Source organism: Apium graveolens, chromosome 2, assembly GCF_009905375.1.
Source record: "Apium graveolens cultivar Ventura chromosome 2, ASM990537v1, whole genome shotgun sequence".
NCBI classification, from domain to species: domain Eukaryota; kingdom Viridiplantae; phylum Streptophyta; class Magnoliopsida; order Apiales; family Apiaceae; genus Apium; species Apium graveolens.
Window position 1 is genome coordinate 4,067,352 of NC_133648.1, and position 27,617 is coordinate 4,094,968.

General features: G+C 31.5%; 2 protein-coding genes and 1 long non-coding RNA gene across 3 annotated transcripts; all 3 read right to left on the reverse strand.

Moving 5' to 3' along the window:
- Positions 1-10,312: 10,312 nt before the first annotated feature.
- Positions 10,313-12,521, reverse strand: LOC141684403 (putative nucleoredoxin 1-2). The gene is made up of 4 exons (XM_074489363.1): positions 12,330-12,521; positions 11,653-12,201; positions 10,895-11,425; positions 10,313-10,810 (listed from the first exon to the last, which is right to left on the reverse strand). Exons 1-4 carry the CDS (start codon positions 12,519-12,521, stop codon positions 10,313-10,315), a joined length of 1,770 nt encoding a protein of 589 aa, XP_074345464.1.
- Positions 12,522-20,532: 8,011 nt separating this feature from the next.
- LOC141705611 (uncharacterized) lies at positions 20,533-22,355 on the reverse strand. Its single transcript, XR_012568415.1, has 3 exons — positions 21,705-22,355; positions 20,919-21,506; positions 20,533-20,837 (listed from the first exon to the last, which is right to left on the reverse strand). It is a non-coding gene; the product is annotated as an uncharacterized LOC141705611 (long non-coding RNA).
- A 201-nt stretch (positions 22,356-22,556) lies between these two features.
- LOC141684405 (putative serine/threonine-protein kinase At1g09600) lies at positions 22,557-23,930 on the reverse strand. The gene is made up of 3 exons (XM_074489379.1): positions 23,852-23,930; positions 22,911-23,186; positions 22,557-22,679 (listed from the first exon to the last, which is right to left on the reverse strand). The coding sequence occupies exons 1-3, from the start codon at positions 23,924-23,926 to the stop codon at positions 22,557-22,559; spliced, it is 474 nt and encodes a 157-aa protein (XP_074345480.1). The 5' UTR covers positions 23,927-23,930.
- Between the last annotated feature and the right edge of the window lie 3,687 nt (positions 23,931-27,617).

Genomic DNA, 27,617 nt, shown 5'->3' on the forward strand with positions numbered 1-27,617 from the left:
TTTGAAGGAACGATAAAATTTGCAGGTTATTCCAAAATTTTCTTGTAGTTGCATGCTTTGTTCAAAGGGATCTTGCATGTATAAATTCCAGTATGCAACTCTTAGATGAAGCATAAATTGCAGGTTATTTATTCATGTGGCACCAAAGCAAAGCAAAATAGTGTACCAAAGCAAATCAAAATAAAACGCAATAAAATCACCAAAGCTCGAACTATGTGCGCTAATATTTGATTATCTAGAAGTAGAATAATTAAATGATCTTTTAACCCTAAGATCAACTTCTATTTTTAAATTCGGTCAAATTTCAAATTTAAGCTCTCTAAAATTCTAATATAGAATTAAGATTTTCTACACTAGACTGGAGTTAACAAAGATCAGATAAATAATATATTAATCCACTACATAACCAAAATTTTTTGCATTGGATTTAACAAAATTAATTTATTAATATTTTTATTCTCCTATAGAATCAATATTTTTGTACTGGAGTTAAACAATAAGATAAAATTTAATTCTACTATAGAATTAAAATTTCTACACTAGAGTTGACAAAATCAGATAAATAATATTTGATTCTACTATGGAATCAATATTTCTTCACCCGACTTAGTAAAATCAAATAAATAATATTTTTAATTTTACAGAAGAATCAAAAGGGCTGTCAGTTGAAGAACATTAGATAACAAAATAATCTCATAGAATCCAAATAACAGGGCATCTCAAATATGAGTGAATCAAATTTTACAATTAGAACTTCATATTATTTTGATTATGGGGTTGTCTAGTCTATTCCCATGGACACATGTTAAGTACTATAATTTATAATTTTGGTACATTTTGATCGGTGTGGTTGTTGTAAATGCAGGGGGTCCACCATTATTAACAAGTATAAGCCAATCAAAACAAGCTAAATTTATAGAATTTTGTGCTTAACATGTGCCCACCACATAAAAACCGTTTGATTATATAACTTAATTATTGACACCAAATATTAATATTAAAAAGATAAACCTGATTATCAAAATTTGTAATAATAATAAGGTTACAGAGTAGAATCAAAAGGTCAAATAACAAAAGTTCACTTGAAAGTGTTACAAATCTAATGAAGATATACTCGCCACAACGCATTTGAAGAGGATGCCATAATCTCAAATAAAATCACCAATAAAGCTCACGGAATCGGGTTGTTGACAACCTAATTAAACATATAATTATTAATCTCAACTGAAAACAAAATTAGTGACATAGAGATCGATATTAGAAAAAAAAGAGATAAATGGGTAATTGATTGAAAGAGATCAATGTGTATATACTCTCTCTACCTATAGGTACAACCGTTGATCGACATATAATTTTGTTTTTCAGTTTTTTGAACTTTATTAAACTGTAATTATTAGATCAATTTCTAGCCGTCAGATATATAATCAAATATAGGGTCGAGATTAGTTGAGGGGCTCTGTATAAGATGGTCCTCCTTAGAATGATAGCTTATATATAAATATATAGTCCTTTACTCCGTGAATAACCATCTTATATGGAGAACCGATGATAACCATTGATTTTATTATGGAATCTCATCACAAATTTTAAAATTTTATTTTAATAAATATAAAATTCAATATTAATCTAGAATAATAATTATATTTGAATATAATAAAAAAATTAACAATTAAAATTTGATAAAATTACTTGATTTTTAATTCGAATGTACAGTGGAATAATTTTTAATAAGTGTAATTCTATATTGATTCTACTATAGAACCGATTTAAACTTTTTCATTAATTTCAATGATTTTTTAAATAAAAAAATTGTGTAACTTCGATTTTTGAAAATTAAAATTTATAACTATATATGATGAAAAATAAAATAAATTATATATTTTATATTTTTTAAATAATGGTTCTCCAGGATTCTCTATATAACAGGGTTCTTCGTGGAGTGCTACCCTATATATATATATTCTCTTATTTACATGAGTTAGAAAGAATTACATACAACATATACAGTTAAACCTCGGTAAATTAATACTCTCTATTAAATAATAATTTTTTATAGTCCCGACTCAGCCCCTTTAATATAAATTAAAAATTTGCTAAATTTATAAGATAATAATTTTTTATTAAAACATACAAGTCCCGTATAATATCTAAATTAATAAACTAATCTTACTTCAAAATAATGTATTTATTTTAAGATGTACTTTTAAAATAAGAGTTTTACGTAAACTTTTTTCCTTTTGAAATTGATTTATCCATATACTTCATCTTGTATCCTTCTTAGTGCATTATCGAGCTCTTGTGTACTACGTATATATTGCAAAAGGCAATTTCACAATGTCGTTGTTGCTTTAAGTAAATAGTTTCGTCATCTTCTGGCTCTTGTGTACTATGTATATCCAGCCCAATTTTGTCATCTTCCGCTTCATCTTCTTTCGCATTTACTCTGCTAATTATTTGTTCATTATCTAATAAATCTAATAATTCTGTCACTGCTTCATTTTCGTAAAGATAATCAATAACCTTTTGGGCACCCATTACATCACAATAATCAATAACTTTTACGATATATATATTTATAATTTATGGTTTAAAAAATTAAAAATAATATATATCGACAAATTAATAAAATATTAATTTATCTATAAATTAATTTATCGGTTAGTTAATAATTTTTTATAGTCCCGAGGATATTAATTTATCGAGTTTTACCTATACACTAGAATAGTGTGGGATTCTTTTTTGTGAATCGGAAACTATGGATTATCTTAACGAGGAAGGATTTTTTTAAATTTTTTTTGCTAAATATAATGAGGAAGGATTGCATCGATTAGATATTTTGAACACTATGTTTTTTCAATACTTGAAGGTATGTTCTTGTTGATAAATTTGTTTAACCATGCCGATTTTGATGGTTGTGTTACATCTTAGGTGTTAAATTGATCCCAAACTAGCTAGCTAGGGTATAATCTTAACTTAGTTAAATTGATCTTTTTTTATTCGATTGACGCTAAGTTTTAATAATAAAATAATAAACTTACAACAAAAAATCATTCTAGTCGTAAAATTTTACGATAAAAAGTTAGTTTCATCGTAAGTTAGGCGCATTAAATGTTTTCGTCATAAATTTACCGTCATAAATACTCTGATTTATTGTAGTGGTCTGCATCATGCTTATTTTGTTCTTTAAGTGCTTATATTTTATTTTTTTAATGGAATTACTTGATGTTGAATATGTACCAAGATGTGTATTTTAACTTTATGCTTGTATGTACGTGAAAGAAACATCCTCCAGCCCATCCTTGACTTCATTCTATGATTCGATTCAATTTGGGAGAAATTTAACTATAAATCACTCAACTAGGGTATCTTTCACATACCTTATGATATCTCAGGTCCATGCGTGTACCTAGAGCATTTGCACCAGCAAACAAAAAAAGTTGATTCATGAGCTCTTTCCATTTTTTTTGATAAAGTAGTATGCACCCCTTCTTTTTTAACTCCATCAATTACTCCTCCTCCCTCAATTCATCAATTAGTCCATGGATTTTCAACGGACTTGCCCATGTCCATCAATCAATAGAGCCCATAAAAAGTTACCACTTTTCTTTACTTTGTGTCATGCATAACGACTATATTTTTTCTCCAACAACTACAGTAAAACCTCTGTAAATTAATACTCGATTAATTAATAATCTCTCTAAATTAATAATTTTGTCCGGTCCCGACTTGGGCCAGTTCAAAAAATGATCAATTTCGATAAGATAATAAGATAATAATTTTTTTGAAAACCCTGTATAAAAATATGGTCCCAATAAAACTATAAATTAATAATTACCTTATATTCATAAAGATATAGCTATTACATCTTTGTAAAATATGATTCAATTGTAGTTTGTTTTTTCATATAATTTAAATCAACATGAAGCTCATCCCTAATCTTCCTTATTGCATCCAAAAGCTCGGGTGTGGTGCTTTCATGTTGCATCAAAAAGTTATTAAGCATTTTTGATGCCTTGAGTGCTTCTTTACGTGTAACCGGCTCCAACAGTGTTGTATCGTCTTCAAGATCGTCTTCAACAGTATTTTCAAGGATGGTGTTTGCAATCTCTTCTATACTCTGGACCTCGGAACATGATTCATTTTATTTAAATTTATGTGAATAAAAATTTAATCAAAAGTTAATTTTGTTTGCTACCGAAAATTCTCTATAAATTAATAATTATTAATTTATCGATTAATTAATACCTCTCTAAATTAATAGAATTCTCCGGTCCCAACTATATTAATTTATAGAGGTTTTACTGTATAATTTTAGGTAATAACGGTCATATTTTTTGGCTTATAAATAGTAGCCTCAATTTTCATTTGTAACAGAATTTTTCCATACTCATATTTGCTTTCATATTTTTCCTATTTTTATGATCATATATATTTCATGAAATGGGTACTAATTGGCTTTCATCCGAATAGCTACAATTATGTATTTTTTGGACTCGACAATCTATTGATCCAATTACGGGTCGATACTCAAAAAAATAATAATTTGTGGGGACGAATTTATGAAGATTATGCCCAAAATTGGTGTGGCACTCCCGAAAATTCTCATGCCGAAACTCGTTTCAAAACTGATCTTAACTCACATTGGACACCACAAATTAATATACATAATTTGTAAAATTTTAGATAACTCAAACTCAAGGATTTTATTTCAAGAACATGAATAAGGACATTTGACAAATGAGAATGTTATCAAACAGCTGCAGCACATCCTCAATTTATACTCCCACCACTTTTCCGCCATTTAGGAAAACTTTCCAACACAAAATTAGATCAAGAGACATGTCATTACGTGATTCAATGAAAATCTTATCAAAAATTTAAATTTATCCACAACCTTATCAAAAATCTAAAATTATATAGCAATCTATTATCTCTTACTATATATTATATGTCAACCAAGGGTAAAAAGAGTCATTTTAATGGCTGTAAAATCACAATTTTGCCCTTTTGTTTTGAGAAATTATAAAAATGCCACTATTACACAATTTTTGTTAAAAATAATTAGAATTGTCGTATCCAATAGGAATCAAACCCCTTACCTCTTACTAACAAATTTCATGACACTACCATCAAGCTACATAAATTTTTGAGTTCAAATTAAATTTCTTATTAGATAAGTCATATCCTCTCCTTTTATCAAATTTTATTTCTTATTACTTTAACTTTTGAGTGAATAAAATGTTAGTTTATACTATTATATAGCTATGATGTAAATTTTGTAGTTAGACAAACACGCGCGCGCGCACACACACATATATATATATATCTCAATTATGTTATAATTGTTATGATATATATATATATTATAAAATTAAATATTTTTTATATTTTTTTTGATTTGCTTTCAAAAAATCATAATTTCATTTAATTCAGTTTGACTTGTGTGTTTATCGAGTCAAAAATATATTCGGTTTAATCTAGAAATACTTGGAATGAGTAATCAGATAAAAAATCAAATATACGAGAATCGAACTTGTGACTAAATTTTATCTTAGAATCATGGTGCTATAGTAAATTTTGATTTTATTTAAAAAGTTTTGTTTAAAAAAATATATTTTCTCCTTTTTTTAATTTTAACTTTTGATTAAATAAAATGATAGTTTATATAATTATATTGTTGCAATTTAAATTATGTAGTTAGACACACACACATATCAATTATGTTTTTAAATATATTTTATAAAATTAAACATTTTTTATACTTTTTTTGGATTTGTTTTCAAAAAATCATAATTCTGTTTTATTCAGTTTGACTTGTGTGATTGTCGAGTCAAAAGTATTCGGTTTAATCCGGGAGTACTTGAAATGAGTACTTGGATCTAAAAAATCAAATATATATTAAAATTTTAACTTTAAAAACTAATTCATTAGGTCATCTCCAAGCATTGCTCTATTTTAAAATAACTTTATCTTCCGATTTCACCTTTTTTTACTTGTATTACCATTTCATGATCTCCAATCATTTCTTCAAAATTTACTTTAAATTTACTTAATTACTATGTACAATAATTAAATAATTTTAAAATACACAGAGAGTTGAGCCTTCATGATATATAAACATGTGAGAGGATTTATTATAAAACCAATATCTTCATATCTACAATGTAACTCCAAATTTGAAATTGCACGGTGCTTTCCTTTATTTATAAAATTAGGATAATTCATCGTTGGAGCCCCGTAACTTCATATATAGAGTAAGAAATGAAGTAATATGACATATTAAGATGTGATTGGAGATACTCTTATTATAGATATGTATCATATAAAAAATTATATGTTACTTTTAAAGATGAAACCAAGCGAAACAATATGCATTACTCTTATTCTTATAATTATTATATACATACTCCTACATAACAAAAAAAATATTAATTATAATTCATCACAGAGGTAAAAATGTTAATTTTGTACAATCAGACATATATAGATTACACAACGAGATGAGTAAGTAAATTTTGTAAGACTCTTAAATAATTAGGTAATTGTGTTGGTTCAATATTTTTCTTACCTTCTATTTATTTTTAGACTTCTTAATATTTAATCCGAGTAGATACAAGTTTGACCCGAGTCAGACTCAAAATCGGGTTTTATTCGACTAAAGAAAAATCAGCTCGTGAATAAGTTCAATTATGTGTACTCGGTCGATATATTGGCTAAAACGTTCGAGTTTTAGAACAATGAATTGGGTTAGTCGCGCAGTGACACGGAAAAATAAAATACTAAAATTTGATATAATATAAATAATATATTAAATATAGTGCATTTCATTACTTGTATTAAGTATATTTGTAAAATAAGAAAATTAATGCTGAAAGTTTTATTAAATTATACAACATTCATTTTTACACCCTCATTTTGAAAAATTTATTTTTTATCATCATATTTTTCCAAGTGTACTTCATTTGTTATTATCTTCTAATAGAGAATGTTAGTTTTTTATTAGTTTTAAAATATTTTACACTCTTATTAATTTACCCGCTTAGTCAACCTAAGTGTTAACAATTGAGAATTGAGACGAATTAGTAATTAATCTGCTCTTTTTTTTTCACTCTTCAATTTTTTAATCTCAACGAAATATATAGGAATGAGAATTAACGTCATCCCTCCCGACCCCGATCGATCCCAACCCGTTCGGGTCAGGGATTTCGAGAAGTTTTCGGGGACGGGCCTAGCAACAAGGAAGGTTTTACAAAATTTCGGGACCGGGCGGAGTTTATGATTAGTGTCTCCCCGCCTCATTTTCCCGATCCCGATTATATGTGTATATATACATAACAACATATTTATATATTATATTAAATTAATTATTATAAAAATATTAATAAAATATTATTTTATTATTAAATTAATCTAAAATTTTGTTGATCAATTTTTTTACATTATAATTTAAAATATTTGTCTGAATTTTAATTTATCATTTTTTTATATTGTAAATCAATTTTAATATGATTTGATTTTAAAAATATGAGATATTAATACTGTTTTTGTATAATACGAATTAGTAGATTTTTTTAAAAAAATAAAAATAAAATACGTGATTTTTATTTTTAAGGGCTTTTCTCATAAATACCTAAATTTTATAAACTTTTTGTAAAAATACTGTGAGTTTTTAAAATAAATTGCAAAAATACTAACTTTCAAAAAATATTTGCAAAAATACGGAGGTTGTATTTGCAAACGTATCTGCAACTGCTAGTAACCATGTATGCAACCACAAATGCAAATTTGAAAATATCTGTTGAAAATTACATTTAGTTGCAAAATAAGTTGCCCGAATAGTTGCAAATAGCGAAAAATGAATGCCCCTGCGGGGCCAGTACTAATACCACAAAAGCAAACACGAAATCAACTAAAAAACAACCAAAATCCATCTCTTTAATCTTCCCCTCCTCTTCCATGACCGGCAAACACCTTAACAAAATAAAACTAAACTAATTCAATCACACGCTCCTCTAATTTAAGGACAAAACCCAACATCCACAAAACCCTAATTTACCAAAATAAAATTCACAAAAAACAACATGCAGATGACAAAATGAACACTATAAATACACAAATAAACATATATAAATAGATGGAAATGCAGTATTTACCGCCATCGTCATCACCGAAGAGGCTATCCATGCTATCGTCATCGCTATCGTAAGCTTCGCGAATAGAGTCATCGAAGAACTGAAGCACGCCGGAGGGTTTCTTATTCCGGCGACCGGTTTGTCGTCATCGGCGATCTTTCACTTGCCTTTGGGGTCGGCGATTGCTTTGCCTTTGTATGACATTTTAGTGTTTGTTGAGAGAGAGAGTGTGAGGAGCATGCGAAGAGTCTTTGGTTGTGTGTCTGACTGTTATTAGAGTCTTTGGCGATGGATATGGGGGAGCCCGTCATGAAGGCGGTGGAGGTGGATATGGAGGTCGTCGTGAAGGCGGTGGCGTTGGATATGGAGGCAATGATGGTGGTTATGGTGGAAGAAGAGAGGGAGGTGATGGTGGTTACGGAGGCGGATGAGTGGAGGAGGTGGTTATCGGGGGTGAGTGGTGGCGGATGAGTGGAGGAGGTGGTTATTGATGAAATTGTGGAGGATGGGGTTGTGTAATGAGGAGGAGAGAGAGGCAGGGAGAGGAGAGGGAGAGAGAGAGGGTAGAGAAGTTAAAAAAAGGAGTGGGAAGATAAAGATGGTATTTTTTGTAATTTAATTCTTTGTATGTTTAAAAAGATAGTAAATTTGCAAGATATTAAGTAAGGTAGTAGAGTTGCAAATAAATTTCCAAAAGTTGGTATATTTGGCAAATTCCCTATTTTTAATTATATCTAGAATTCTCGCAGGATTCCCCATTCGGGTGAGAACCGGAAAGGAATAGAATATCCGTTCGGGGTGTAGGGTGAGTTTGGGAATCATATAGCAATGCATATCTCATTTTCATTGCATATTTATTTATGTAAATTTTTATGAAATGTAATTAAATTTATAAAAATATATCATTCATTATTATGTAATTGATGTATGAATATAAAATAAAGTTAAAATAATCATTATTTGTATTCAAAAATTAATTTCTTATAGACGAAAATTCGTTCGAGATAATATTTCGATAAAAATACAGGTCCATGCCCCAGAGCACGGAACTTTACATAATTATCTAAACAGAGAAGAAGAAATAAATTTCAGGTCTGGGTACACTCGACTCTGGGGCCAAACTTCATCTTTTCTTGATTAGATGTGTAACTAGGATTGTATCTCCTGTAACATTATATATAAAGCAGCTGTGGTTCAGCTCGATTCTCTGTATCTATGCTAGTGTCAACATAAAAATGATTTTGTGTCAATTACAGAAATTACATAATTTCAATCGTGTCATTGATTTCTCGTTAAAACTGTTATAGGTTTAAGGGTGCTTATCTGCAATTCTATGTGAAATCTAAACTACAATTTTACTCAGATTAACCAACATTATTTTTGTCAAAACGCGGGTTCCATTGCTAATAGGAGATGCGAGAATATTTGATAATTTATTGAAGTAAAAGATTTTTTTAAGCATTCTTTTCCAACAGACTGGAGAAAGAATGTACAAACTGGGGAGTAGATCCACCAGACCACTATCAGATATACCCTAATACTGGATTAGACTAAGAGCTCAGAGGAACCTAACTAAACAAATTTATGCTAGTTGAATAAACAGATAAGAAATCAATAGAATTTTATACAACAACCAAACTATAGCTGAAAACCATCAAGGATCATTAATATCTTTGACCACCGCTAAAGCTTAGACATGCTTAAGCGCTTCCATTTTCATCAAATCAAGCTGTTGATTATGAAACTAGAATATGAATTTAGTCCACAGGTACTTCGAAACACAAATCCATCACGTCAAAGCTTTTTGAATCCACAAAACACATCAGGGCATCCTATACATTTAACCACCAAAAAGTAACTTACAAAATTTAGAAAACCTTGACCATGATACAAATGGAAAGTTAACTGTTCCCGACTATCGATTCATGCATAAGGTTTAATTTATGATCCTTTTAAACTTTTGAACCAGCAGGGAAGGTGTAGAGACTAATTAGGTGTTACATGGAAGATACTAGCATCTACATGTGCACATGAGACTTTATGAGCCATATAGTCTAAACATTTGTAAAAACAATAATTTTTTTTTCATAATTAACTTTAAAATTACAATATACTATAAATTAATTTTCTATGACAAGCATATATTTGAAAGGGAATTACTGAAACGGGGCGTAAACTATTCATATGTCTTTTTTCTCATTTTCGCTGTTCAATAGAAAATATTTAGGACGGGTTGCACTAAATACGTCTTCACAGTTTTCCTTCTCCTCGTCGTACCTAAATGGAAAGGTCTTCAAAAACAGCTCATATGCTGCTTCGTAACTGTTGCTATAAGTAATTCCTTGATCAAAATAATGTCCAAACGATCCAAAAGTCACCAGCGCCAGAGTGAATTCTTTTTCAGCATTTTGAGTAATTTCTTCCTTGAAAAAATGAGGAAAGAGCGGAATCAAGTGCTTCTCCTTGAATTCTGCAGAACCGCTAGTCAGCATCCAATGAGAGGCAATGTCATGGGCAGATTCATTCATTGGAATGTAGACTACCTCAAACTTATCAATAGTCCAACTTGCAACTAAATGATAATACTGTAATCTGGATAGAAATTCACTACATCCTGAAGCTCGTACAAATAGGAACACAACTGGAGCCCCAAAGAGTTTGCAGACTTTAAATTTCTCCTGCATGGGGAAAAACTGTGTTAACAAGAATATAATACATAGATATGCATAAAGAAAATCGTTATATCTATGTAACGAACTAACCAGTCCTCCTTTAGCATCATCCAAATCCCTAGCATGAAGTAGCTCAATATTTGGTTCTAAAATAGACGACAATTTCTTCCCTCTTATTGCAATTGCACTCGGTACAACCTCCACCCCAATAAAAGGATAATTTGTGAATCCAGTTTCCTTTAGGACCTGAAATCCATTTTCCTCGAAGTACTTTTCTTTAGAGTGAATTATGAACAAGTTTGATGCATTAGAATCATTGCACTGTTTTGTGCGCATAAAGACTCGCCACAACTGCCTACATTTGGGATCTTCAAAAGGGATTGCCAACCATGGCATGTCGCCGAACACCTTCCAGAATTCTAACTCGCGTTTCCATTTATTGAATCTGCCCGATTGAATAATGGCATGCTGCCCAAAAGAAACAGGGAACACAACCACCACCTCAAAATTTTTGTGCAGTTCATAAACCTGCTTCAGTTCCTCCGTCCGCTTTCTGCACTCTAAATTATCTTCATAAAATAAGAGGCAGACAATCTTCTGCTGCAGTTCGGAAATAGGTACCTGATTTGATTCCATCATAATTTTTTTTTGTTAAGATAGCACGTGATGACATAGAAAAGTTCTTAAAAGGAAAGTGTTGTCACAATGACTCAACTTAAGTTTAACTTGTTAATCTACTCAAGCTTTTACACATGGCAAGTTTGAATCCTAATTAAAAACATATAACTTTAAACAATGACTTAAACTGAAATTCAAAATTTTGTATATATTATGGCCGATGAAAGTACCTTTGTGCAATCATTTGAGATCACAAAATCACGACCTGGCCTGCACAAAAGGGTGCCCAAGTCATGTTTGCCACTTTCGCGCGCCAATTGTTGGATCTTTTCTATGGTAAAGGGATAAGCTTCGGCTCCATGCCACTTGATAAAGTCACTGTCAAATATACTCACAACTTTTCTGCAGTAACTATTCATAGGACTAAGGATAACATAGGTTGTTTCATGATCTTTCGGGAGACCAAGAGTACTCGCTATTTGATTCAAGCATTCATGATTATCGATATGGATATCCTCGAACGGTGTGTAAAATTTCAAATTTAAATGATGCTGGTACGGATTGAAGATGTACTCATCATCATCTGAATGTTCTTTCTCAAGATCAGCTTGAAAATGTGTAGGCACACAAATAACCTTAAATTTGGCACCGGAAGACTCAATTTGATGTTGAACGTCCCTCAACATGATAGTATCAAGAACAGTGGATTTCGCAAGAGCAGAAGACATAGAGAGCATAAAAATGCACACGTATTTATCAGTATACCATTCCTGCAACTCCTGTAGATGAAGCAGAAATTGCATTAGACTTAGCTAGCTAGGATCGGAGTTGATGACGAGTTAAGATCTAGTGAAATTAAGATATGTAAAAAAGAGAAAAGTGGAGTGAAAAGAGATATAAAATTAACCTTGACGAGATAACCTTTGGTGACTATGTATTCCGGGGATACCAGAATATCTTCCAGAATAACCTCATCTCCGGCTTTTACTTTGAGAGTAATCGGCTCTATAGACCAGATTGAATCCTCTAGCTTGTTCTTTTGCTTCAACCCAGGATTAATGTTGGTTCTATCTTGTACTCTATTCTTCCGCGGCTGCATGTTACAAGTAAAATCTTTGTCTATTCTGAAGCAGTCTCTTCTTCCGCTGCCAAAATTAAAATTTAATCACCAAATTAAAGCCCTATAATATATGATTGTAATGAATGAATGAAGTGTATCAAACCCTAACTTACATCCAACTTTTATCAATGGTCTGGATGTATTTATAGAGTATTCGGTAGATTGAGCAGGAAAATCTCAAGTATATATGGAATTGGTTTTGTCAAACTGCATGTACTCCCTCCGTCCCGGCCAATTGTTTATATTTGGTTTGGGCACGTAGGTTAAAGAGAAAAGAAAGTGAGTGAAGTAGTGAGACCCATATATTTTTAATGTATAAAAAAGAGATAGTGGAGTAAAAGTAGTGTGAAAAAGAAAAAAATGTGAAAGTGATGGGACCCATTTACTATATTTGATAAGTTTTGAAATGTAAAGAATTAGATGGACATCCAAAAAAGAAAATGTAAAGAAATAGTTGGGAGAGAGAAGTGAATATGGGTCTGGGGCTTGCTTGGTTGACTTTGTGATCCCAATTTTAAAATTAAAAATGTCAAAAATGAAATTATTAGAATTATATTTATACTTTGATATTCCAAATTACATTCAATCGGTGTTCAAGATTTGAAAATAAAACTGAATCTAGGATAAATAATTTTTTTTTATTTATAATTATTTATTTGTGTAAGACAAGGGAGGAGAAAACCTGTCTATAATAAAAAAAAAATGTGAAATTGGGTTTTCAATCTTGAATTGAAATCTAAATTTCTTTGTTTTACATCTTCTATTTCAATTATAAGCAATCTAATTATAAACTAAAACTTAAAATAACATTAAAAAATATTTATGAATTTAAGTAAATTGAAAGGATTCACTTATTTAATTAGATTACATAATGTCCCGAAATTTTCAAAATGGTTGAGGACACCTATCTTTTCTAGACCAGACTTGGTCCTATTTACCACAACAATAAAAGGACCTTATTTAACTAAGTACACAGTTGGAGTCAGTCTCACTAAAAGATGTCCTTAAAGCAATAATTATATTACGTAATTTCCTCTTGTAATATAAAAATAGTATGCCAGAGCTCCATAATGCATTAAGAAAGATTCAAGATGAAATACAAGACAACATCAATTATAAAATTGAGACTTACTATAAAAGTGCATCCTAGAAATTTATAATTTTGATGTATATGCAATTATTAATTTATATATAATATAGGACTTATATGCATTAATTAAAAAATATTATCTTATAAATTTAGCGAATTATTAATTTAGCATAAAGGGCCCGGCTCGGGGTTACAAGAAATTATTAATTTAACGAGGTTATTAATTTATCGAGTATTAATTTATCGAGGTTTTACCGTATGTAGTAGATATGGGTCCGGGGCTTGCTTGGTCCGATTTTGTGATCCCAATTTTAAAATTAAAAATGTCAAAAACAAAATTATTAGAATTATATTTATACTTTGATATTACAAATTACATTCAATCGGTGTTCAAGATTTGAAAATAAAATTGTATCTAGGATAAATAATTATATATATATATAATTATTTATTTGTATAAGACAAGGGGGGAGAAAACCTGTATATAATAACAAAAATAATGTGAAATTGGGTTTTCAATCTTGAATTGAAATCTAAAATTTCTTTGTTTTACATCTTCTATTTCAATAAGCAATCTAAGGGGGGTGTATTCATTTGAGATTTAATGGATTGTTAATAATCCATGGATTTTAATGAATTTTGAAAATCCATGGATTGTTTAAATTCCACATAGATTTGGATGTTGATTTTTTTAATTCTATGCAGATTTTGGTGAATTTTGATGGATTGAATAAAATCTCATGAATTTTATTGGATTGTTTTACTAATATTTTTTAATTAATAATTTAATATATCAACTAATAGCAATGTTGTAGTGCAAATTAAATAACAAGATTCAAATAACAAGTCCAACCCATCAACTAACAAAAAAAGTGTAACTCATCACACAATATCCGTTATGTTCCTCGCTCTCATCATATTGGTCTTCTTCATATTCTTCGTTTACTGCATTACGAGGCCTATTTTCCCACATAGAATTAGCGATGTTAGCTCTCCAAGTATTTGCTTCAGTCCTTTGTTGTTGTTGGCTTGGGATATTTGATTCAGGTTATTAGCTTCCTCCATGTCTGAAGATTGGTCATCTACTACTTCAATAGGAAATTCATCAGAGCGACATTCTTTTCGAAGAAAATTGTGTAAACCAGCACAAGCTAATACCAACTCTGCTTGTACTTGAAATGAAAATGGAGGTGCAATTTTAAATATCGTAAATCGAGATTTGAAGATACCAAAAATTCTCTCGATTACATTTCTCAACGAGGAATGATGGAGATTAAATAGTTCATTTGCATTTCTTGGGTGACGACCTTCGCCACCAAACTCTTTTAGATGATATCTTACTTTACGAATTGCAGATAAAAATTGACGACGATTAGCAAATCCGCAATCAAAAAGATAATATTTTCCTGAAAATGAATCATTTTTCACTAATTTATTTTGATTTATAAAATAAAAAGTCACAAGACTATAGATATAAGAAAAACAATAAATAAAAGTGTAAATAAATATTACCTTGAGGAACTTCCAACCCATCGTCATTTAACAATTTTGAGTCATGTGCTGAACCTTTCCACCCACTAAGCACATAATTAAATTCCAAATCAAAGTTACAAGCAGCCAAAACATTTTGAGAATTAAATCCATGACAATTATGGTAGCTGCTAACATCTCGACCTCTTATCATAGCCGAAATATGAGTTCCATCAATACCACCAACACAGTCCTAAATTAATATATCCATAAAAATATAACATTAGAATTAAAAATTAGACTAGAATATAGTCAAATTATTATACTTTTAGTGCAAAAATTAACTTAAAGTAAGGATAAAATCTTGTACTTCAAGAAATTTTCAGGGAAATACCCCTGGGCTTTGCCTATCATTTGTGGTGCTATAGTATTCAAAGCCTTCAAAACTTTATTAAAATTTCTACTAGCAGTGAAGTGTGAGCGACCAAACCTCTGTCGGACATTACAATAACGATCATTATGTCCTATAATTAGTAGGAACATAGCAACCATTTTTTCAATAGACACACATATCGTGTATCTTCTAGATTAGTTCCCTCTCTTATAATGCCACATAACTTAAGAAACACATTTGGATACATTCTATGTAACTCGCGAAAATTTTCTGGATCTTCTTTCATCAAATTATTTATAAAAGAGTAGCCAAGTCTAGATATTGGTCGTCGTGTTAGAGAACGACCAATAGGTTCATTCATAATAGTTAAATTAGCTTTTAACACTGTCATTATCGCATTGATCACCATTAATAAATACTTAACTGTTTCATAAAACTGATTGTCAATTTCTTCTTCGAATTCTTCTTCTTCTATTCTGTTTTCCAGCATTATCACATTATCCATAATATTAAACCTGCACGAAAATTACAAAAAAAAATAGAGATTAGAAATGTTCACAAGTAAGAAAACACAAATGACCATAACTAATATGTTACGAACAAAACTGTTAGAAAGTAATATTATGAATTTCAGAATAATAAATATGTTGAAAATATTAAGCAGCAAACATCAGATTTAATCCATTAAACAACTTAATCCATTAAACAAAGCCATTTATAAATTTATTAGCAGCAAGTTCATATGTCTAATGCAACGTTGTAGATTTGGAAAAGGACATTAAAAACTTACAACGTAGGTAAATAACACGGCTTATAATTGTTTCCTTTCTTTTAGAAGCTTTAACAATTTTAGAAGGCCTGAAAGTCTCTTATAATGATCAACCACCCAAGAAGGTGCAAAGTTAAAAGTCTCTGCACTCGATGCATGTCATAGGGACTAACTAACTGATGTAAGGACCATACAATATAGAGCTGCATGTTTAAATTTAACCATTACTTGTTCTATTGTAAGTTCTAGTGAAGATATATATGCCAATACAGTTCATTACTAATGCACTATACCTCATCCCTTATCAATAAGTGTTGTCATATAACTTTTTCTGGGTTCTGAACTATGAAGATTTGCTCTTTTCCTGTAAAAGTCATTCTTCCATACTCTAATTTCCCGGCATTGTAATTATGCACTACATATTCTTAGAAGTTCGCGGACAGAATAAATAAGGATTACTACCAAATGTTTTCTCAAATTCTATGCACTACATTTTCTTAGAAGTTCTGAACACGTTTTTGTATATTATCAATCAGAGTTAAAATTCACTAGCTTCTACTAGAGCATATTGACATCTAATGCCACATCTTGAACTAAGAAAAAGTTACCCTCTTCTGTTAGTTCAATTCAAATTAACTTGTTCTTATCAGATTTTTAACATAACCGAAATCACGCTTAAAAGAGAACAACAAGCACTATAGTCTATACAGTTCGATAATACTCCAAAACTCGAACAAGACTGGACCGCCTACTACACTCTGTTAGCAGTAGTTTTTACTGTCATAGTGGTATTTCAAATCCCTGTTTTTTGTCAGTGTCTAAAGTTTTTAAGCTAATGGAATCTTATACTGTAGTCATCAATTTTCATTTGGGAAGTTAGTTGCTACTAGTATTAGGATGCAGATCAGAAGTTAGTCAAAAACTTCTCATTATCCAATATTTTGTAATATTTGTCAAAGTTACTCAAAAATGACACAGAAGTTGTCAAGGTCTGATGTAATCGTGTAACTAGTTTGATTTGGACGGTCATTACCTTGAAGATCACCAAAGAAACCAGTTATATGATCACCAGGGCTTGGGGGAGAATATGGGGCAGATCTTGAAATCTGATCCGGTTCGACGTGTGGCTGCAAGAGCATTGGTACGGGAAAGGCTAAGGCAAAAGAATAGGCAAATGGAGGAGCAGAAGATGAGATTTGTGTAATATCAGAGGTAGAGTTTCTTAACAGAACATTTGTTAATCAGAGCAGAACCGCAAATAAGTTAGCAATTCGAGCAACTGGAGATTAGAACTGGGAATAAGTTAGCAATTCGAGTACAAGTACAACTGAACCAATATGTATAGTATAAGCACTAGTCTGTTAGTACATTTAAAATTTGCTAGATACTAAAACATCAGTGTTAATTAATACCTTAATGGCACTCGTTCACAACAAAGAAAAAAGAAGGAAGAACAATCATAATCATTTCCTGCCCTTAATGTACACACCATATACTACTATCGTTGAAGATCAGTTATACTTTGTTAACTGTCCCTGAGATACACAAATGAAATTGGATTTCACAGCAGAGCAGGAAGTGCCAGTCCAGTTACAGAGGTTTTTTAGGTTGCTCATCTTTTCGGTGAGCCTAACACAAAAAATATTGTTAGCATAACAATTTCTAAGAAATAAAATATTTAAGCGTTCACATGAATAAAAGCATAAAAATTTGGATTAACCTTTATGTACTCTTCCCAGACTTCATTTGGAGCGGTGAATCTCTTAGAAATAGGGTCATATCCAAATCGAGTACTAAAACTCATAAGAGTTGAATAAGAGAGATACCGATTTTTGAACCATTTTAGTCGATTTTGATAATTGTTATAAGTCTTATTACACTTAAATTTTTCATTAAGCGAAGGAAGAATTCGATCCATTACTATTTGTTTAGTAAAGATACCACTATTATCACGCCATCCTCGACTCGCGGCATCAACCATAAGCTCTAATAACGCATTACTCTCGTCTACCGTCCATTGATCATAACCGGCTCTCTTTTTGGTACTTTGCGAATCAGCCATAATAGAACTAAAATATTTTAAATTTTTAGAACACATATATCACATAATGATGCATAAAAATTGACAATTGACAATATACGATATGATATGTAACAAAAAAACTTACCAATATACATATGTTCACATCAACTATACAGAAATATAACTATATATATACAATTATACGGAGATATATAACTATATAGACAAAATATATATGACATGCAAGAATAAAAAAGATATAATCATATAAAGAACGAAAAGAAAACAAACCTAGAGAGAAGAAAACAACCCTAGGAGCACCAAGCAAGTATGAAGATGAAAAAAGATGTAGGTATAAATATATGCAAGTAATATCTTTTTCACTTATTATTTTTTGATTTTTTAGTAATAAATTGTTATGATTTGTAAATCCATCAAAATCTTTACTCCAACTAAGAGATTTGAGGTTCATGAATTTGTATATAAAATATGAAACAAATACTTCAAAATCCATGAGTCTTGCAAATTTGTTAAAAATTGAATACATACAGATTTTGTTTGATTTTTTAGAATCTGGATTGAATACCTACAGATTTTATAAGATTTTTAAAATCTCAAATGAATAACCACAGATTTATAAGGATTATTTAAAATCTGATTTGAATACCTCCAGATTTTAAAAGATTATTTAAAATCCTTATTGAATACCTACTGATTTTGAAAATCAATAAAAATCCTACAGAATCCCAAATGAATACACCCTCTAAATACTTTGCTGAAGCACACAAATTTTTTGTATTGAACTCAGTTGCATGCTATCATCAAAACTAAAGGTGGTTCTAGCTTAAATCTTTGGCTATTAATCTGATCTTATATTTGAGGATAGTAGCATGATCATGCATTACTTAGATCATGAATTTATTCTTCTCGCATTTCATTACACACCAAAAATCTCCTTATATCTAACCAGGAAATATAGGCATAAAAATAGTTTGTTTACATATGCAAGAAAATACATGAGCATCTCCAATGGTTTGTTTACAAATGCAAAAAAAATACATAAGAGCTTCTGCAACAACAGGCACATGTCCTGACTCTTGTCATTTCTTAAAAAACAAGTTAATAATATTACAATTTGCAAATGTAGTAACATTCTAAATTACTCTTAAACTAAATTAAGTATTCAAAATATATTTTTTAGCACTCTATCTGTATTTTAACTGTTTCGGTAAATTGTCAAAACTTCGCAAATATATTAAGCAATCAAAAGTTCCATGTCAACACAATTTTGGCTCGCAAACTTGGGAAATGCTGCAGGTGATTAGAGGTTGAAAAAAGAACAATTGTACCAATCTAAGCCTCTCATAAAGTACCCCTCCGTATTTTTCCAAAACTGAAGATAAAACACAATTTTTTCAGCTAATATATAGAATCAAAAGAGTCACACAATGACTCCAAATTAGGGCTATAATTCGGGCCGAGCGAGCCGAGTTTCGAGCCGGGCGTAATTCGATTAATCGAGTCGAGCCGAGCCGGCTCGTTTAGTTAAACGAGCCTAAATCCCTGCCCGAACTCGACTCGTTTAATTTCACGAGTCAAGTCGAGCTGGCTCGTTTAATTTTACACTTAATCGAGCCTAAACCTCTACCCAAACTCGGCTCGTTTAATTTCACGAGTCGAGCCGAGCTGACTCGAGTAATTAAACGAGTAGGAACTTCTGCCCGAACTCGGCTCGTTTAACTAAACGAGCCGAGTCGAGCCCACTTAAACGAGCCGAGCCGGGCGAGCTCGCGAGCCGCCCGACTCGAATTACAGCCCTACTCCAAATCCACAGGAAACACATACCATAGTCTGGACTGTGTAAAGTGAAAAGTGTCCAAAATCTAACCTATTTATCGCTTGTTTTAGAAACTGTAGTTTTTTAAAGTTAACTGTAAGACTACAAAATCCAGTAGTTCCCACTTTAAATCCGATTTGACACAGAGACACAGTGAAATCCTCTTAAATTCTATCTGTTATTGAAAAACAGTAGTACTTGTGAACCAGTTGAAATGTATAAAGCTTTTCTTGTTATTGAAAAACAAGAAACAGGTTACTATACTATTAAACAAATGCACGATACTAGACATACCAAATTGGGACATAGATCACATATTATTTAGGGACTATTTTGTTAATAAATTTGGGAGATGCCTTTTTTTTATAATTGAATACAAATTTTGAGATCCAAAACAAAGGACATAATTTAGATAATATCACAATTTTAAGGAAGATAATCGAAAATATTCCTTAACATCTATGTACAACATACATGTAGGAAATATTCTGCTTATGGCTGTGGATAAGTCAGCTCAAGCTGATGTCCCGGGAATGCCATCAACATCTTTACCAAACTTTTCTCGGACAGCTCGGTGACCTAAGTCCACGCTACAGAATTTGATGCTCATTTGTGAAAAGTCCCATCACTCCCCAGGACCTCTAATTTCATTTGGAATTCCAGAAGCAGCTTCAAAGCTAGAAGGCTTGAACTTTACCTCAACCCTTTCCGTCTGCATTCAAATTAATTACCAACTCAATGAATAATGTAGGAACCAGGTACAAAAGATTTATTCTTAGTAAGCAAAACTTACCAGCAATGAGTGGTATAATTCTGCGTTAAGACGAAGAGCTGGAATGGCTCTAGATCTAGATGTCCCTTCCCCTTTGACATCATATATGTTACCCTTGTTCCCTCCAGCGGCTTCTCTACAAGTTCCAATAGGATTGTACATTATAATATTAAACATTTCTCTAGCCAAGATAAATCAGCTCACGCCTATCGAGGGACATGGCAAAAGTTCAATGGCTATGACAGCTGTAGAAATATAAAACTCAGGATGATGAAGTTGCAACTTCATGGCTGAATGATGAAACAGTTAGGAAAAAGATTCATGCTGGACCAGTAAGTTTCACCCATCTCAACTTTTTAAAGCTGTTGAAACAGTGGTTCACTGACTTGGATTTGTTACAATAGGCAAGTGTGGCTGGCGAATGGGCGTTGTGCACTGGCAGAATTTCATTTAGGCATGATACTGGGAGTACGATCAAATATCACAGGAACCTAACTTTACGTGGTATCCGGGCACTCATATTCAGGTAGTGTTTCATTTACAATGTTGACTAGTATTTTACTCTGGTAACTCTTCAGGTTTACTTGGAAGAGGTTCTGACAAAAAGAACTGCAATAAAAACCAGGTTGTGTATCAATAGGTAGCTCAACAAGGAAAAAGCAAAGGGTTCAAATGCATATTAAATATAATAACAGGCAGAAAATTACAGAGTTGATGGACTGCAAGAGAAAATACTTTTAGGAAAGAAAAAATTCTCAGAGTCTATAATAAGAAAATATTATATAACTTCGCAGAACTACTTAGTACCTCACTATTCAAAGCATCAACTGCAGACTTTCGAGCTGAAGGGTCTATGGATAGAAGGGACTCAAGCAGTGCTAGTGCTGGTGCAGGAAAGGCTTTGAAAATTTCTGCAACACGTCTTCTAAAATGTTTTTGAGGATCAATGATGTCTGCAGGATACCGTTTCAATTTTCTCCAGTAGTCCTCTGAAGGTGAGCCACAGAACATGAATATTCTAAGCAGCTGATCCACCTAATCGACAGAAATATAGCAACTTCATCATTCAATTGTAATAGAAAAATTGATGTAGTAAATGAACTAGGTCATGCTGGCCAACTCTTTCATTGGGTGCATTACTTTCTGGCTATGGCAGGAAAATGTAGAAATAATATTTGGCCTACGCGCAATGCGTCACCCTTCTTTTTCCTCACCCTCGCTTGAAATAAAATAACTGTCTCCCTAATTTATTATCCTGCGCAATGCGCAGACAGACTCCCGCAAAAAAAACAAAGGTATGGTTTACATTCAAGAGGTCATAATGTATATTCCAAAAGTGAAGGACTACTTCTCTTAGAAGTTATAGTATCAGGCATTGCCTTATATTTCTATAGACTGCAAGAGCAAACTTTTTTCAGTTATGTATCTTTCTAGTAGCCAATACATGTTTATACTTCTGTAACACATTAACAAATTATGTATACCAGCACTCCATAAACATGTAGCAAGTGGCGCCAAGTAATAACTCAGGTGCTCGGTACCAAAGAGTAACGGCACTAGTTGACATAGGGCGAACTTTTTGCGGATTGTAAAAGTTTCCCAACCCGAAGTCTGCAATTTTTAAGTGCCCATTGCCATCAAGCAGAAGGTTGGAGCCTGTCAGAGAAGGTTGGAAACTACACTTGGCAAAAAAACAAATATAAAAATAAAAAAATGGAAGAAGAAGGTTGAAACCTTTGATTTTTCATGTAAGATTAAAATTTTCTTCATGTAAGATTTGACCTGCAAAAGGTTGATTTTTTTATATATAAAGATTAAAAAAATCTTACACTTGCATCTCAATGAATCACAGTCCCAAGTACACTTCTAGGTGCAACAATATCTTAAATTGCGTATCACAAAGCATGAAGATACTTGAGAAAATGTGATTTCACATTAAGAGAAAAATGTATTACTTTTTCCTAAATATTATTATTTTTGCATATAAAAGTGTAAAATACGTTGTATGAGTACCTGAGCTTCGGTAAACTTGAGGCCAGTGGAACCAAGCCCTGCAAGATCATGTTCCATGTACTCCAGCACAAGGTACAAACTGTATGAAAACTCTGATGCAACTACACCTTCCAATTTTATAATGTTAGGATGGTGTAGACTGCGTAGAATTCTAATCTCTCTGGACATGAAGCGAATGGTTTCAGGTTCCCAAATGTTGACTCTGATCTTCTTTAACACAACGATTCTCTGATTCTCGAGATCAAGTGCCTGATAAACATGGCTGCCTTCACCAATCTGCAAAGAGAAATTAAGTCAGTCAGCCAAGATTTTGAATCAGCTACTCAAGGAAATACTACAAAAAAACCATCCATAATGACAGTAAAACATTACTAATTATGAGGAGACAAGTTGACGATGTACTGAATTACATATATACAGAGAGCTGATTGCTAATCAACAGTTTTACCAAAGAAAGGGATACATGATCTAATGATTTGAAGGGATCAACCGGTTCAGAGTTAGCTACGTAAGAAATTTCAATTATTTTGTAAACAAAGGCCAATAACAAAAATTTATATACTCATTTACATATGCATCCGTTAAAGAATATAAGATCCTGTTCGGGCCTTCCTTTATGACCTTAAGATTTTAGTGTGACTGTTTACTTAACATGGTATCTGAGCTCGGTTAGGGAGGGACTCGGGTTCGAGTCTCGTATCGTACTGTGAGCTGATTGCTAATCAACAGTTTCACCAGAAGGGGATAAATGATTTATTGATGTAAGAAATTTTATTCAATAATATAAATAAAGGCCAATAAAATAAATTTTTAGACTCAGACACACATATGCGTATACTAAGAGTTTAACCATTAGGCTCTAGCAAGATCTCACCTTTAAATATTAAGAGATAACAAAATAAACTTAATTAAATAGAAAACAAGCAAGGATAGGAGTATACTTGTCGTAATCTCTGAAAAGACTTTAATTTTCGTGGAATCCATTCCCTTAAAGCTTCACTGACATCTTCAACCATCCACCGTGCTGGAAATTTCGATAGTTTTAACGGATCAGGATCCGTTTAAATAGAAAGAACAACCAAAAATGAATGTGGACGGATCCATTCTAGATTTCTTCTTCATACAATTTACACACACACAATTACACAAAGCTAGATCAACTTGTTGTATTTAACAAAAATAAATACTATTATAAATCTCGCATTAATTTCAAAAAATACGAAGAATTACCTGGAAACTACAAGTGGACGGGAACGAGATTTAAGGAGCACTTTCTTCATTTTTTCTGCAAGTAATTCAGAAATTCAAATAAAAATGAAGAATTAAATAAAAAAAAGATAAATTATACTCATAAAAGATTGTACAAGAAGAGGACCTTAAGAATCTCTGCACTCCATGAAATGGTGAGCAGTGAGCCCAACAATTGCTTGCGGAAAACATAAAAACATTTTCAAACTTGAGTTGAAGTATTTTCTGTTTATTTTGAGGGTTGAAATGGTAATTTAATAACCCATATATGACCATTTCCGTGAACTCCTGTAGACGAGGTAGCAAAACATGTCAAGACTTGTTAAAAATTCTAGATTTGTACATTAATAGTCTTTTTTGCTTTTAGTTTTATTTACATTCTTGGATGCTTCTTACTTCGTGGTTGGCTGTTTCCATAATCTTTGGTTCTCATGAATGATTACTGAACATGAAAATATGCAAGATATAAAATGATGGTCAACATGTCTGCTGCTTAATCCTCTTTGTTGCTTCTAGTTTATGTTTGCACTAGCCAAAAAGATAACTAATAATAAACATGCAGATTTGTTTTACAGAAACAAAGTCGTAGCCAGTGTCTTACTTACCGAAGCATGTTGCAGACGTGCATTCTCTTCTTTTAACACGTGCAGTTCCGCTTCCAGATCAGAGTATAAGCCTAGCCAATTAGAATACATGAAAACAAACTTTAGAAACAAACTTGGTGCGGCCCTCTCAAAGACCATGGTTTTAATCTACCGTATTTACATAGTCATACCTATTTTTTGTGAATATTTCTTCATAAATAGAAATTAAAACAATTTATTTTTCCGCAACTACTTAACAATGCATCTTCCATATTAATCCTTTACGATATAATCATTTCACTGTAAATAAACCGTAAATGTTGCCCTAGGATAAAGTTAAGTATTAACAATAAATTTTCAAATTATAAGGGTTTGAGGCTGGAAATTTCGATAGTTTTAATGGATCGGGATCCGTTTAAATAGGAAGAACAACCAAAAATGAACGTGAACGTATCCATTCTAGATTTCTTATTCATACACTTTACACACACACAATTACACAAATCTAGATCAACTTGTTGTATTTAACAAAAATAAATACTATTATAAATCTCGCATTAAATTTGAAAAATACAAAGAATTACCTGGAAACTACACGTGAACAGTAACGAGATTCATGGAGCACTTTCTTCATTGTTTCTGCAAGTAATTCAGAAATTCAAATAAAAATGAAGAATTAAACTAAAAAAAACAAAAATTATACTCATAAAAGATTGTACAAGTGAACAGAGTCTCGAAATTGACACCTTATATTTAATAAAAAGGGGCGATTGAGAGATTGAATATGATGAGACAGCTTCGTGTATAAAAAGAAATCAATCGGCTGCAACTCGATTTCACCTCCAAAACCATGATTACATGAACGGGTGCTAATCCCTAACCCTAAGCCGTATTATATAGGCCGAGCAAGTGCCATTTCCTTATTTTGAAGCCCAGTAAGCAAAACATGGGCTTAACTTTCACGAACTCAACGGAGATCCTAGCTATCACGCTTTGTGTCTACCTCTCGGAGAAACACCTCTATGGTATCCACACGAGCACCTTCGAGAACGTCTCACGAACTTGACTACGGAATGGATGTACTAGCCTCCTTCTTGACAATCTGAATTTCCTCTGCCTCTCTTTGCTGCTAGGGTTTTCTCAAAAATGTACAAGCCTCTTTAACCTATCAATATGTATTTATAATGGCTGATTAAAAAGGCCCATAACAGCAAAACCCAACCTTAGTAGGTACTGGATTAAATAATAAAAACGAATTTCTATTATTTAATTAATAACTAAGTCATACTTAATTATTGTGGGCAAAAACATTCCTTTTAATTCGAATTTATATTATCTCAATTAAGTCTTACTTAATTATAATAAAATTCAAATAATCATCAATTAATTTAAATCCATAATTTAAATTAACTATTCCATTAAGTGCTCTATTTGTGCGACCCTATAGGCTATTATTTAATTGGGAATAATTTTATTCTCTAATAAAATTATAAACAATGAGCGGTATCTAGTAATACATCATTGTTACCCAATTAAACAATAATTAAATCGTGATTAGATAAAACCTTTCGTGATTAATGTTTTTCGTGTAATATAATCCCTTTAGCCATACATATTATAGATTAAACTCGAGACATGTATTTAGTCATCCTCTTCAACATTTAATCCGGGTTTACTTGATCCATGAGTAGATTATCGAGACAAATCATTATTTGAGCATGGCCATGCTTTTATAATCTCACTCAATCAAGAGGCCAATAATATCTCTCCTAATTATAGGAGGGTTAAATCATTTATCTATCATTCATATGTCTCATACGACTCATGATATACCCGATGTCCACTTTTATCATCACCCGATCAAAAGTAACTTTTAATGTAGTCAAAGTATATTAATCCTCCTATAGAAATATAATGTTAGGTGGTCAACTAGCTCCTACTAAAAGCCCAAGTCCAACAGTTTTATATAATTTTTAATTTGTAGTATAATTAAGATATATATATATATATATATTAATAATAAAATGATTAAAAAAGGATTTCAAAAGAAATGAAAAGATTAAAAAAAATGAAAAATTTAAAATATTAATATTAATAAAATTGAAAATTAAAATTAATTTTTATTAAAATACATTTTTATAATTAAAAAGAAAATATTACAAAAACATGAAAATTTAAAAGATTGCATCCGAAACAAATTAACCATTATTATTATGGAACATTGTGATATGCTCAACCAGATTGGATTGTAGTTGACGATGTTTAATAAAAAGGGGCGATTGAGAGATTGAATATGATGAGGCAGCTTCGTGTACAAAGAGAGATCAATCGGCCGCAACGCGATTTCAGCTCTTGTTATATATCGAGATGCACCAACTGCCCGGGCCGGGCTTTGGCCATCATTTAACGGGTTTTGATTTTGAACGAATCAGATTGGGCCGGGTTTTTTGAGAAATGTCGCAGTCTGTCTAGGTTCTTGAGGTGGTTTTATCGGACTTTTTTTTGGATCGAATTAGACTGGGTCAGGTTTTTTACTCATTTGAATTGGATATAGTTTTATTAGGAATTTTGAAGATTATATATGTTAATAATTAAATTATTGCAAAAATATACTCTCGCCGTCCCTCCCAATTGTTTACATTTGGGTTCAGCACGAAGTTTAAGAAAAATACTAAAGTAGTGGAGAAAAATTAAAAAAGTGAGTTAATTAGTGGGACCGATTAATATTATATGTATAAATTGAGTATAGTGGAGAGAAGTAGTGGATGTATTTATTTTAAAAATTATAAAACTTTACTATTTCAGGAAAATTTTGAAAATGTAAATAATTTGAAGGTATATTTCAAAAAGGATATTGTAAACAAATGGGCGGAAC